At 39.0% G+C, this 14,512-nt stretch overlaps 1 protein-coding gene across 1 annotated transcript; it reads left to right on the top strand.

The window, feature by feature from the left end:
* Positions 1-8,162: 8,162 nt before the first annotated feature.
* LOC131253737 (probable LRR receptor-like serine/threonine-protein kinase At3g47570) lies at positions 8,163-14,162 on the top strand. Its single transcript, XM_058254874.1, has 2 exons — positions 8,163-10,836; positions 13,652-14,162. Exons 1-2 carry the CDS (start codon positions 8,163-8,165, stop codon positions 14,032-14,034), a joined length of 3,057 nt encoding a protein of 1,018 aa, XP_058110857.1. The 3' UTR covers positions 14,035-14,162.
* Positions 14,163-14,512: the final 350 nt, after the last annotated feature.

The raw sequence follows: 14,512 nt of genomic DNA, 5'->3' as shown, positions 1-14,512 counted from the left end.
GGAAGTTTTATAACTTGGAAATCATGGATAATGGTAGTCCTTGGGACTGCAACTTGGCTTTGGGTGAATCCGAACCCTATCAATCCAACCTAAGTTTGGGCCAGGTGGGTTGGGCTGTTATGTCTTCAGGTTGAGTTGGGTTGTCAAGACCTTTGGGTTGGGTTCGCATGGGTTTGGGTTTTGGGTTGGGTGGTCTTGGGTTGACCTGCAACCCGACCCAACCAGTCAGCCCAAGCCAAACACACTTGAATTGGATCTCTAGTATAATCTTACTTGAGCTAGACATTTGGCTAGTTCATTATAGAATTACTTTTGGTACTTAGCTAAATTCAATTTCTTTTACATCATTTAATCAGCTTTGGTATGCATTATAACAGAGATCAGTGATTTCATGTCGTTAAAACTTTGATTATGAAGGTTTTGGGCTGCAACTCAGCTGGGTTATTCCAGGCCTATTCTGAGCACACCCTTGTTCGACCTGGGTCTTAGGGGACTGTAGCTTCGTCTCAGGCCTGAATTTTAGGCCCAGTAGTTGGCTGTGCTGGGCCTTTGCTTTTGAGCCTTCTTTAAGAAGACCAGTGGTGGGGACTGTGGACCAATCTCAAACCATCTTGGTATCTTGTGGGTTGGGATTGGAATCAGGTCCTCGGCTTATGCGTCAGGCCAGGAAACAATTTGAAGCAGCCCTAGCCCTAGGACCTGATTAATTGATAATTAGCCCAGTTTAATAGGTTAGGAGATATTTAGCAAAAGATTTCCTTCTAAGGCCCAGCCGTCTCGGCCTTAATTTTGTGGGCTTGGGCCTGAAACTGAATTTTTTCCCTCTCAAACTTGAGTAACTTCAAAGATCAGCACACTGGGAACCCCTCACCCACCAAAAAACATGTGTAGATGTAGTCTCTGCGGTGGACTCTTGACGTAGAGTGCGTCGCGGACAATTTCATGGTCAAGATGGACCAGAGAAGGCTCGATTGGAGGCAGAAGTGATCTGGATCATCAGAACCATAAAACAAGCGTATCTCACAAATCGGAATGAGTTATTCAACGTACCATATATGATTTTGGGGTAGAAGAATCTACTTTAGCCACCCAACTAAGCCGTGCCAGGTTCCCCACACCGAACTTGCGAGATTCCATCAAATCAACAGTCGTAAATCCATTTTATTTTCGTTTTTACTATTTATTGTAAGTTTTAGTTCAATCATAACTTTTGATCCAATGAATTTTAGTAGTTGTGTCCAACATGAACAGTTCTTAGAAAAAATGACGCAGGGATGAACGTGATGAGGATAACTACTCCGAATCCACGAAGCTTCTTTGGACTCCTCACAGAGACTTCTCGAATCCACGAGGAAAGAAAGCAGAAAATAGAAATAAATTCTAATAAATTCAAAATTGATTAATTGATGAATAAAAACGAGTTCACAACCCTTTAAATAGGGGTACCAAGCAATAAGAAAGAAATCAGAAGCAAACTAAAATTAAAACTCCTATAAATTCGCAACTTACTATAAATAGTAAATTTACTTTTTATAGTAAGTTTCATATGTGGCTTAACCACGTTATTCTCCTAATTATTCTAAGCACTTTTCATGTTGGAAACAACTCCTAAAACCCAACGAATGAAGAGCTATAATCAAACTAAAACTTACTATTTATAGTAAAAACGGAACTAAATATGGAATTTCACCGTCAATACAATGGAATCTCGCAAATTTCGGCATGGGCAACCTGGAATAGCCAGGTTGGTTGGCTAAATTAGCTCGTTCTACCCTAAAATCATATATGGTACGTCGAGTAACTCATTCCGATTTGCGAGATATGCCTATTTTAAGGTTCTGACGGTCTTGATGATTTCTGTCTCTGATCGGGCCTTCTCTGATCCATCTTAGACATGAAAGTGTCTACGACCCTCTCTACATCAGTCTCCTCCACTTCAAAAGAACTCGTCCTCGAGTTCTCGTGTTGCTTCGGCTCATAATACTCGGTCTGGTGCACAGTAAAGATACCTGGATCAAAAGTTACGATCAATTTATAGTCCACCTTCCTTTGATCCAACCATGCTAAGAATGTATTTATGATACGTCCTACATCAGACCCCTCTGCTTGGAAAAAACTCATCCTCGAGTTACTCAAGAGACTTGGTTCATGATTCTGAGATAACTTTTGATGCCAATGTTTATTAGCCATTTTCTTGTACATGACATTAAGCTCTTGAGTTGACACAATACATATACTTGTGCTCTCCTTGACTTGGCTAGTATGAATCAGTTCCTTCACTTCTACCTTCAAGATTTCACATTCCTTCTGACCATGTGGGTAATTAGGCAGACTTATCCCTGTGACAAGATCAATGTGGTTTTGTATATCTCGTATGAGAGACAATTTATTAGGGAGTTCATCGAGCACATTCGTCTTGAACTCCTGCAACACTGGTTTCAAATCTTCTGGGATATTCACAGGCTCCACATATTTTTTCTTTTCAACTAATGGATATATAACTCTTGTTTCCTCAAATTGTCTAACAAAAGCCTGTTCAGTTGTGAGAGATTGTCCCTCCACTTTAGAAGTCTTGGGTTGGTTCTCCCTTCCCATATGAGCGAGGATAATCTTTTTACCATCTTTAATAAAGATAAATAGGTTATCCCGATCCCTATGTGTAGCATTAATATTATTTTGTCAGGGTTGACCAAGTAACATGTGGCAAGCTTTCATGTCGACCACGTCACACATTACTTCATCCTTATAATATTTACCAATGGAAAAGGATATACGACATCGTTCAGTTACCTCTGTTTTGTTGACCTCCTTGATCCATCCAATTGTGTATGGAGATGGGTGTCTTTCTGTTTTCAGTTGTAACTTTTCCACCATTATTTTCGACACGAAATTCTCATCGCTCCTGACATCGATGATCACATTGCAGACTTTTTTGTATGTAGTGCACCTTGTTTGAAAGATGTTGTCTCATTGTAATTATATTTCTACCTTTGACATGTATAACTGCTTCCTTATGATCGAAGTGGTGGCTTGTGATTTACTATCATCTAATGGTGCTTTGCAGCAATTGGGGTTGTGTCGTACAGCGGCCATGGGCGGTTGAGCATCACTTTGAGCTCGGGGCGGAATTAGCGCATCCGCAATACGGTTGAGGGTTGCCTGCAGCCCTTGCATAGTCAACTGACTCTCCCGGTGGAAAGCTTCCATTCTTTCCAAAAGATAACGAATCCATGGATCACCGTCCATAGGATTTTGGTTCATACCTTTGTTGTTTACCATCGGCCCGAGGGGAATCCTCGCTCTGATACCAATTGACGCAGGGATGAACGTGATGAGGATAACTACTCCGAATCCACAGAGCTTCTCTGGACTCCTCACAGAGACTTCTCGAATCCACGAGGAAAGAAAGCAGAAAATAGAAATAAATTCTAATAAATTCAAAATTGATTAATTGATGAATAAAAACGAGTTCACAACCCTTTAAATAGGGGTACCAAGCAATAAGAAAGAAATCAGAAGCAAACTAAAATTAAAACTCCTATAAATTCGCAACTTACTATAAATAGTAAATTTACTTTTTATAGTAAGTTTCATATGTGGCTTAACCACATTATTCTCCTAATTATTCTAAGCACTTTTCATGTTGGAAACAACTCCTAAAACCCAAGGAATGAAGAGTTATAATCAAACTAAAACTTACTATTTATAGTAAAAACGGAACTAAACATGGAATTTCACTGTCAATACGATGGAATCTAGCAAATTTTGGCATGGGCAACCTGGCATAGCCAGGTTGGTTGGCTAAATTAGCTCGTTCTACCCCAAAATCATATATGGTATGCCAAGTAACTCATTCCAATTTGTGAGATATGCCTATTTTATGGTTCTGACGGTCTTGATGATTTCTGTCTCTAATCGAGCCTTCTCTGATCCATCTTAGACATGAAAGTGTCTGCGGCCCTCTCTACATCAAAAAGTTAGGAGAACAAAGTGGTTAGGACAAATAGGACACTTACTATTTTTGGCCAAAAACCATGAATTCTAGTAGAAGTTATGACCGTCTATAAATAATAAGTTTACTATTTATCGTTTTCCTCATAAGGATAACCGTTCTGAATCCACAGAACTTCTCTGGACTCCTCACAGAGACTCCTCGAATCTACGAGAAAAAGAACAAGGAAAATAAAAAATAAATTCTATAAAATTCGAATTTGACTGATTAAGGAAATAAACGAGTTCATAACCCTTTAAATAGGGATACTAAGCAATGGGAGAGAAATCAAAATCAAACTATAAATAAAACTCCTAGAATTCACAACTTACTATAAATAGTAAACTTACTATTTATAGACGGTCATGTCTACTAGGGTGCAAGGTTTTCAGCCAAAAATAGTAAGTGTATTATTTGGCTTCACCAAGCTGTTCTCCTAATTATTCTAAGCACTTTTCACATTGGGCGCAACTCCTAAAGCCCAATGGATGAAGAGTTATAATCAAACTAGCTAAAACTTACTATTTATAGTATAAAAAAAAAAAAAAAAAGAAGCAGGAAATAACCGTTGATCTGATGGCATTTTGCAAATCTAACTTGTGCAACCTGACATATCGGGGTTGGGTGGCTAAAGTAGCTCGTTCTACCTCAAAATCATATATTTTACATCAATAACTCATTTCGAATTACAAGATACGTTCGATTTAAGGTCCAATGGTCCGAATCACTTTTGTCGTCGATCGGGCTTTTCTGATCCATCATGGCCATCAAACTGTCCGCGACCCACTCTACATTAGTAAGTCACGATTTTAGGGAGTTTGAGTTGTAGTTTGATTCCGAAACTTCTTCCTAGGGTTCATATTACTGTTTAAGGGATCGTGAACTCATTTTATTTTATTTTTTTAAATTATTATCAATCAATTTATTTCAGATTTTATTAAAATTTATTTCTATTTTCTATATCTCCTCGTGGATTCAAGGCATGTATATGAGGATTCCAAAGAAGCTCCATGGATTAAGAGTAATTATCCCTTGAGGAATTTGAACCATTAATGACTATCTAGCAACGGTCCACTCCTCTAGTACCTATATAAACTGGATCATTCCAGGCAAGAATTAATCAACTCTAATAGATCTTATCAAAATTCATTTGATCTCAGTAAAAAATTCTCCTTTTAAGAATATTGCTTGACAATCACTAATCTAATCTGCTAAACTGTCTACAACGTTTGAAGAGTTTCTAAGTAGACCTTTCGTGATTACCACACGTATGATCTAGTAAGAAGGCTTTTCTTATTTTGAAAGCAATTTGTCTATAACTTATCAACAATTGATAATTGAGTAAATCAGGCTTTAAGGATAACGTATTCATACATGATTAATCATAGTGCTAAAAATAAATGATTTTATTTTTTCGAGATTTTTACTATATTTTCCAGCAAGGCAACCCAAAACATACTCCATTCACCACCATCAACCGTGACATTCACGGCTATACATAATGAGGGATGGTATATCAAAAGGACAGGAAGCTTCTGACTCTTTGCTGGGGTCTTTTGTTTTTTCCTTAGTTTCTTTATAAAACATGAATTTTACAGGTCATATAGGACAGATTGTTCTCATAATTGGAACAAGGGTGTTTCTTTGAAATTTGGGGCAATCCAAACTGGGCCCCACTAAATGTATGATTCAAATTGATAATAGGAGGGTTCTTCCAAAAAGTTAAAAACTAAAAAACAAAATGGTTACTATGACAGGCGGAATGCAGCCTTATTTTCTTAAAAAAAATTATTTATTTATTTATTTTACATTTGGATTCAACAGACTTTTGTAGTGACATTCACAGCCAGTCCTCCCCCGGAGTCCCCTTGGTTTGGAAGCAGATTGCGTACTGAGTAACTCAATACCCGTACTAAGTAAACTCTGTGGGGCCTACCTTAATTCATGCATTTTATCCAACCCGTTCATCCATTTTAGTAGAAAATTTTAGGGCTTAATTTGGACCAAAAACAAAGCCTATAAAAAGATCAAGTGGACCACACCAACGTAAACAGTGTGAATTGAACTTCTATCGTTGAAAAGTTCTTAGGGGCCACAGAAGTTTTAAATCAAGCTGATATTTGTTTTTTTCCCTTCATCCATTTCTGTTTGATCTTATGAACAGGTTGGATGAAAAATAAACATTACTGCGTGCCTCAGAAAGGTTTCAACGGTGGAAACCAATACTTTCACTGTTTCATGTGGTATGGTCCAGTTGAGGTGTGGATATACTTCAATTTTGATCTCAACGCCTAAAATGATCTCTAAAAACGGATGGACAGTGTGGATAAACCACATGCATTCACGGTGGGCCCAACAGAGGGTACTGAGTAACTCAGTACGCAATCCGATTTCCCCCTTTTGGTCGGCATCTCTTTCTAGGAAACAACTTTCTTTCTTTCTTTCTAATCTAATTTTTTTAATATTTATTTATTTATTTATTATTTTTTTAATTATTTTTTTAAAAATATGGACGGTCTCCTTATCCATTGCTTCATGGGCAGTTCTTAAAGATCCTTGAGGCAACCACCATCTACCGTGTACAGGGGAGCAAATGGGCTGGGTCTAGTTGAAAGAGTTACTGGGACAAATCAGGTAAGAATTTTAGACCTAGACATAACCCATTAAATTTAGGAAAGAGGCTGACCCTTTTGTTTAATGGTTCGGATGCTTCGTAATAGAGCAGAGGCAATCTAACACACGGGAACAATGTCTTGATTTGACATAATATAGTAGACACTGCTCAGGTCATCCATATGCATCAATCCAAATTTAGGAAATCTCCTTTCCAGATGAGTCTCATGACATGTAGACAATCTAACAGACGTAAATAACATTTTTATTTGACAGATTCCAATAAATTTTGCCTAGATCATACAAGCACATAAATCCAAAATACTTATTTTTATTTTTTTTATTAGACAATATAAAAAGTAGAAAATCACCAATGTACCATGTAAATTTTGGTGTACCATCTAATGGTTAGAGTAGATTTTATATAATCATCACAGTGGGCCTTATAAAAATCAAGAGTGGACATTTCTCTCCTAACCATTTCTTTTGATGTGGCCAAATTTATTCAATCACATGTCGTCTGATTTTTTGTCACTGGACATTATAAGAAGATTAAACATCTAATGGTCAGAATGAATTTTAGTTACAATACATTCATGTTATGTGGGGCTTACTGTGATGTTTGAGTGACATTCGATCAATCCCACTAGATGTGCCATCCATGCAAGCCGAGATCCCGAAATCCAGCTAATCCATAATTCAAGCGTGTTGCATCAAAGGAAACAAAGGGGGACATTTGGCTAGCCCTACTTCAACCCGTCTGTTGGATAGCCTTGCATGTTTATGTTCAGATGATCTAAACGGTTCATCTGGTGGATACTAAAAAGGTGGATGTGCCATTTAGATCAAAGTTAATGATGATTGAACACTTGGATACTCTGAATTTTAATTACAATACTAATCTGTCTTATAATTGTCTAAATCCAATTTACGTATAATTTTGGTTGGTAAACAATTCAATACAGGGTGAATTCTGCTTAATAATGATAAGAAGAGCCGACATTAAAAAATAAAAAATCAACATTGCTGTGAACTCTTGAATACCACAAGCCAATTATTCCTATGATAACTTTTGTAAACGTAGCTTTAAATTCCGAAAGTCTAAAGACTGGACTACGTCTTCAAGGTTCATATTCGCATAGAAAATGAAAATTAGATGAACTCACCATATTGCTCCACGCAGATTTCTCTTATTTTTTTTTTATCTCACCTCATTTTTGGGCTCATGTCATTTTCAAAAATGATTTGAAAAAATGGATGAATGTCATGGATAAATGTACATTACCGTGGGCCCCGCATAGATCCTGCTTGGACCCAGTCCATCCTGGCGGGGGTATGACGAAATCCGTTGGCCCCACGGAACTCCCCGTGTTTGAGACATTTGGGACCTCTTTTAGTATTTTTTTTAAAAATATATATATAAAGAAAACTGGGACCACAAAAATCATCCAATCATTTCTTATTACTATATACTCCACAATTCATCAATTGTCCAGAATCCACTCTATATATTTGTCTCCTCACTTTGGCTTTCATTCATTCACAGACTCGATCCTTAATGGAGCTCCCCCCAATGATCGTATGGGCAATTTGGTCATTTCTACTTGTCTCTTCCATTCACGTTCCATGCTTCTTCGGATCTGCCGCTCACTTCTCCAACGAAACGGATCGCGTTGCTTTGCTCAAGTTCAAACATCTCATAACCGACGATCCTCTCCATTCCTTGAGCTCCTGGAACGACACTCTCCACTTCTGCCACTGGCAAGGTGTCACGTGCGGTGGTCGCCGCCATCCTCAAAGGGTCATCGCCTTACAGCTCACAGACCAGAACTTGGTGGGCCCTATATCTCCTTACATAGCAAACCTCACCTTCCTCAGGCTAATCGATCTCTCAGAGAACGGCTTCCACGGGACTATTCCTGAAGAGATGGGCCGTTTGTTCCGCTTGCAGTATCTCAGTCTCACCAATAACACATTCACCGGAGAAATTCCAGCAAATCTCTCCCACTGTTCGGAACTTAAATCCCTTTTTCTCTATGGAAACCATCTCACAGGGAGGATTCCAACTGAGCTTGGCTCTCTATCGAAGCTCACCAAACTGGTCATTCATGTCAACAGTCTTACAGGAAGCATCCCATCTTCACTTGGGAACCTTTCGTCTCTCATTTGGCTTTATCTCTCATATAACAGTCTGGAGGGCAGCATTCCAGACGACCTTCGTCGGTTGGTGAGCTTAGAGGTGCTCGTTATCGCTGTAAATGAACTGTCGGGTACGATTCCGCCTCAGCTATACAATATCTCCTCTATTAATTTTTTGGATGTGACATGGAACAGATTGCATGGAAATCTTCCACCTAACATAGGCCTCACTCTTCCTAATCTCCGAGGCCTCTATGCTGGAGGAAACCAATTCACAGGACCCATACCAGTTTCATTATCCAATGCTTCCGGACTTTTACTTATTGACCTTGATAACAATAGTTTTAGCGGATCTGTGCCTCTGAATTTTGGAAGCCTCAAGGGTCTCTCTAGGTTACGTCTGTGGGGCAATGAACTTGGAATTGGAAAAGCTCATGACTTGAGTTTTCTCACTTCTTTGATCAATTGCAGCAGCTTACAAGAACTGGACGTCAGCCTTAACCGGTTCAGCGGTGCATTGCCTGACTCAGTTGCTAATCTTTCGACCCAACTGAGAATACTACGTTTAGACTATAACATGATATTCGGAAGCATACCATCTGGGATTCAGAATCTTATCGGCTTAACATTACTAGATATGGGGCATAACTTTCTGACAGGTACAATTCCCATCAGTGTTGGGATGCTTAACAAGGTGGAGAGACTCTACTTTCCCAGAAATGAATTATCAGGGCAAATTCCGTCTTCCTTGGGTAACATCTCCCGATTGTACGTACTCACCTTATCTAGAAACAATCTAATGGGTAGAATCCCATCGAGCCTTGGAAACTGTGCATACATGCAGTGGATGCACCTCTATGATAATAATCTTAGCGGTACCTTACCCAAACAACTTTTCAACCTTACCTCTTTGATCGAATTCCGTGTTGGAAATAACTCTTTTACTGGTAGTCTGCCACTGGAAGCTGGTTCCTTGCAAGCTCTTGGAAACTTCACTGTTTCTAATAACAAGTTGTCAGGCGAAATTCCAAGCTCACTAGGCGATTGTCTCAGCCTAGAGTATCTCCAGTTGGATGGGAACTTCTTTCAAGGATTAATTCCTTCATCATTTAGTAGTCTAAGAGGCCTTCGATCCCTAGATCTTTCACGCAACAACTTGTCTGGAGAGATTCCAAAATATCTAGAGAAGCTTATTTTTCTGCAGTATCTAAATCTGTCTTTCAATAATTTCGAGGGTGAATTACCAAAACAAGGGGTCTTCGGAAATGCCAGTCAAGTTTCAGTACTCGGAAATAGTAAGCTTTGTGGGGGGATTCAAGAATTACAATTGCCTCCATGCTCTAGCCAAGCTTCCAAGAAACAAGGGATGTCTGTTGCTTCAAAAGTCAAATTCTCAATAATTGGTGTTGTCTTATTTCTTATTTTATTATCATGCTTCTTTGCCACTCTTTATTGGGTAAGAAAGTCGAGAAAGAAGCCTTCTCCTTTGCCTTCTGCAGAGGATCCTTTAGTGAAAGTGTCTTATGCAGAGCTCTTTAAAGCAACAGATGGGTTCTCTTCTGCCAATTTGATCGGGGCCGGCAGTTTTGCTTCTGTATATAAAGGGATTCTACATCATTTTGGGACTATGGTTGCAATGAAAGTCTTCAACCTTCAACGGCAAGGAGCTCTGAGGAGCTTCATGGCTGAATGCGAAGCCTTGAGAAACATTAGGCATCGGAATCTTGTTAAGATTTTGACTTGTTGCTCAAGCATTGATTTTAAGGGCAATGATTTTAAAGCTTTAGTTTATGAGTACATGCCCAGTGGAAGTCTAGAGACGTGGTTGCACAAAGATAATCATGATCAGCTGACAAGGAGCTTGAAGTTTACTCAAAGGCTAAACATTGCTATAGATGTGGCTTCTGCACTAGATTATCTGCATAATCATTGCGAAACGTCAATCATTCATCGCGATTTAAAACCGAGCAACATTCTTCTTGATGATGATATGATTGCTCATGTGAGTGATTTCGGGCTAGCCAGGTTCTTATTTGAAGTTGCTCAAACTAGTTCGGTTGGAATGAAGGGATCTATTGGGTACATTGCTCCAGGTAATAATTTTATCTATTTCCTTTCAGAATATTATTTCATGTTACACACACATGACATATATACGTGTAAATATATTTGACCAGAGCTTCCCATGAGATGGAGCTATGTGGGCCCCTCCGTGATGTGTATCAGACATCTGCGCTGTGCATTTGGTGGTCCTTTCTAGATTATGGGATATTTCAAAAATCAATTACATCTAGCTCAACTAGTCTGTCCCAACTGTCAAAACATGACTAAAACATACAAAAGAGTTTAGTGGGGCCTACCTGAGTTTTGGATACAGCTAAAACTTGGTGTGACCCCTCATCCAAGTATGGATGGGCTGGATGTGTGAACAACATCTGAATAGGCCCTATAAATGATCACGAAGGTTTCTTTCTTTTTTTTTTTTCTTTTTCTATTAGCTTGTTAGTACACCCATTGTCAAATCACACTTCATTGTTAGCCACCGCCACTAGGGAATCGATGCCAAGACCTCAGTGTTGAAACGAGGTATCTGTCACTTGAGTCATGAAGGTTTCATTGAGAGGGTATATATCCACTCTCAGCTGTTGTCTGTAGTGTAGCCGACTTAAGTCATGGATTGGCCTATTTTTAGGCCCACAGACCAACATGGAGGTGTGCATCTGACTAATGGGGTGGATGTCCGATACAAATCATGGTGGGCCCACACAGCTCAAGCTCATGGGGCCTCATACTTCCCATATATGTATAGGGAAATGGGATCCCACTGTGATGTGTAAAGGACATCCACACCATGCATTTGGTGGATCCCCTCAAAATTAATGGCATCTGGAACTCAAGTGGGCCATACCATCTTAAATTGGGGGAAATCATGACTAAAACATATAAAAGAATTTGATGGGCCCACTTGAGTCTTGGATACGGCTGGAACTTGGTGTAACCCCTCATCCAAGTGGGACATAGACAATGGATGGGCTGGATGTGTGAACCACACCTCAACAGTCCCTACAAATGATCATGAAGGTTTCAATGGGTGGATATTCACTCTCAACTGTTGTTTGTAATGCGGCTCACCTTAGTCATGGATTGGCCTCTTTTTTAGGCCTGTGGCCCACCATGGAAGGATAAATCTGAATGTTGGGTGGACGTCCAATACAAATCACAGTGGGACCCACACACCTCGATCTCATGGGAAGCTTACCATAAGGTCATCCTCATGTCCAACCAGTTTGGGTGCAGGGCCATCATGGTGTTTGTATAACATCAACCGGCCTAGCAAGGTATTTCCACAATGAAATTGAGACCCAAAAACCTACCATATAATGATTAGGTAGTTCATTATGATTAGGTAGTTCACACCATATAATCCAGTGAACAACTACCAAAAAAAAATAATAAATAAATAAATCTCCACATTTATGTTGAGTACACCTAATGGTTAGATCAACCTGGTTTTTGGGATGTTCCATTTTCTTGCTGGGATGATCATGTTGAACAAGTGAGATGTCTTGTTGCAGGTTTTGAGAGGGGGAAGTGGTCAACCATTTCTAAATGGTATTCTAGCCCCACACGTGCGTACTTGGGTGTGTGAGACAAGGTATAACCCCTTGCGTGAAGATAACCATGTGCAAAAGTAAGGCCGGTCCACTCATTTAGGGCAGTTTTAAGAGGGATGGCAAATATACTCATTCAAGTCACACATTTGGCCTCCCCAATGAGTGGATTGTCTGACTTCTGCTTATTGTATACTTGGGAGCATGTCAAACTCACTTCTCCCACGAACTTACCAAGATATTGTTTTGCTTGTGGGGTAAACTTCCTATTCTTAATAATTAAGAAACTGTCATAAGGCTTCAACTAGCATAGATATCAACTGTTGAATGGCTTATGAGAAATTATCTCCGTGAACCAGTTCCATAAGAACACGCGAGAACCTTCTGAAAACTCACACTCGATGAGTGCACAAATTCAAGAAACTCCTAGGGCCCAAAATTCAATCCATCCACTCGATGAGTCACCTCAAGAAACTCCTAGGGCCCAAAATCAGGTGGGACATAGCAAAGTGGGAGGGGATGCCCACTCTTGCTATTTACCCAGGACCCACCTAACTTGCAAAACAGGGGGACTTTTGGCCCAACCCTTCGTCTAAGATAGATGAAGGGTCTGTATGGCCTAGATTACGTACACACATCATATGGAAAAAAGTTTGATATGCTAGAAGCAAGTATGGGAACCCATTACACACTATACATGTGTAAAATTAGTACACGTGTATGATCTAATCCATCAATCAGGCAGGCCCAGTCAAGTACTTGACATAGACCGTAGTCAGACATGAGCTGAGTAAAGATCAAGATGAGGTCTCAAAGACCTGAAGACTACTCGAAAGGGAATTTATCTAGATCCAGGTCCTAAAAGAATGACCCGAGATTAGAAGGGCCCACACCCAGAATGATTCAAACTTGATGGCATTAAAATCTTATTGATTTCTATGATCTAGATATACAAAGTGGTACTCACTTAAACCTCACATGAACCACACCACAATAAGGTATGAGGAATTTCCTTTTGGTAATAGCTTTAGTTGTGATATGCTTTACACAAAAGTCATAATAGTAACTCATATATATGTTCACTTCATGATTGAGAGGCTATGTTGTTTCATTTGAGTAGTAGAATCTTGTTCTATGTACAACTTTGCAAGAACTTACAAGTTCATAGCACACCAATTGATATTAAAAATGAGATCCTTAGAATAGCAAAATTGCCAATTACTCTCAAAATTCAACTTTTATTATTTGTATTTAAATGGTTACTGACATTCCAATATATGAGATGTATAAATTATAGAGTATGCGATGGGTGGTAAAGCATCTACACAAGGAGATGTTTACAGCTATGGAATCCTACTATTGGAGATGATCACTGGGAAGGGGCCAATTAATGACATGTTTAAAGACAATCTAAGCCTTCATCATTATGCTAAGTTGGCTTTGCCCGAACAAGTAGTGGGGATTGTTGATCCACAACTGCTCTTAGAAGAAGCTGAAGCAACTCAATGCAATGGAAAACATATTAATACAAGAAATAAAATGCATGACTGCTTGATTTCAATGGTCAAAATCGGTGTGCTGTGCTCTGCAGAATCTCCAAGAGAAAGAATGGTGATGAGGGATGTTGTTGCAGAAATGCGTGCAATCAAGGACTTGTTTCTTCGGGCTAGGATTCACTGAGACAAACAAATTAGGTTGCAAATATTGGATGAAGGTTTGTCTTACCTCAATCATTAGGAAGTTATTATCAATAGTTTTGTTGCGGAAGATTTCAAAATAAAATGAGTTTGTTAAATACTTTTGTAAATAAGCTCTAGATAGATTTAGTGTTGGCTTAAGGGTGTGCTTGTTTTGATATTGAAAATATGAGAAGATGTATTTCTTTTTGTTTGCTTATCTTGTGTTAGATGAAGGGATATTGTATCATGAATTTAATAAGAAAAAGACATCATCTTATTTTAATAACAATAATATTGGGTTACTAAGATGATTGATCAGTGACATATTTTGTGCAAAAGTTTTGAGAGTTATTTATGAAAATCTATTTGCCTTTAGTGCGCCAAATGATCGCACCAATTCGCATGGAACTCGTAAGAACTTTTTTTTAGAACTAATCAAACATGATGTGACTCCAAAATCTGAACAGTCCACGTGAAGC

This window comes from Magnolia sinica, chromosome 8 (genome assembly GCF_029962835.1).
Source record: "Magnolia sinica isolate HGM2019 chromosome 8, MsV1, whole genome shotgun sequence".
Taxonomy (NCBI): Eukaryota; Viridiplantae; Streptophyta; class Magnoliopsida; order Magnoliales; family Magnoliaceae; genus Magnolia; species Magnolia sinica.
Note: the sequence above shows the minus strand (reverse complement) of the source record. Positions and strands in the feature narration are given on the sequence as shown.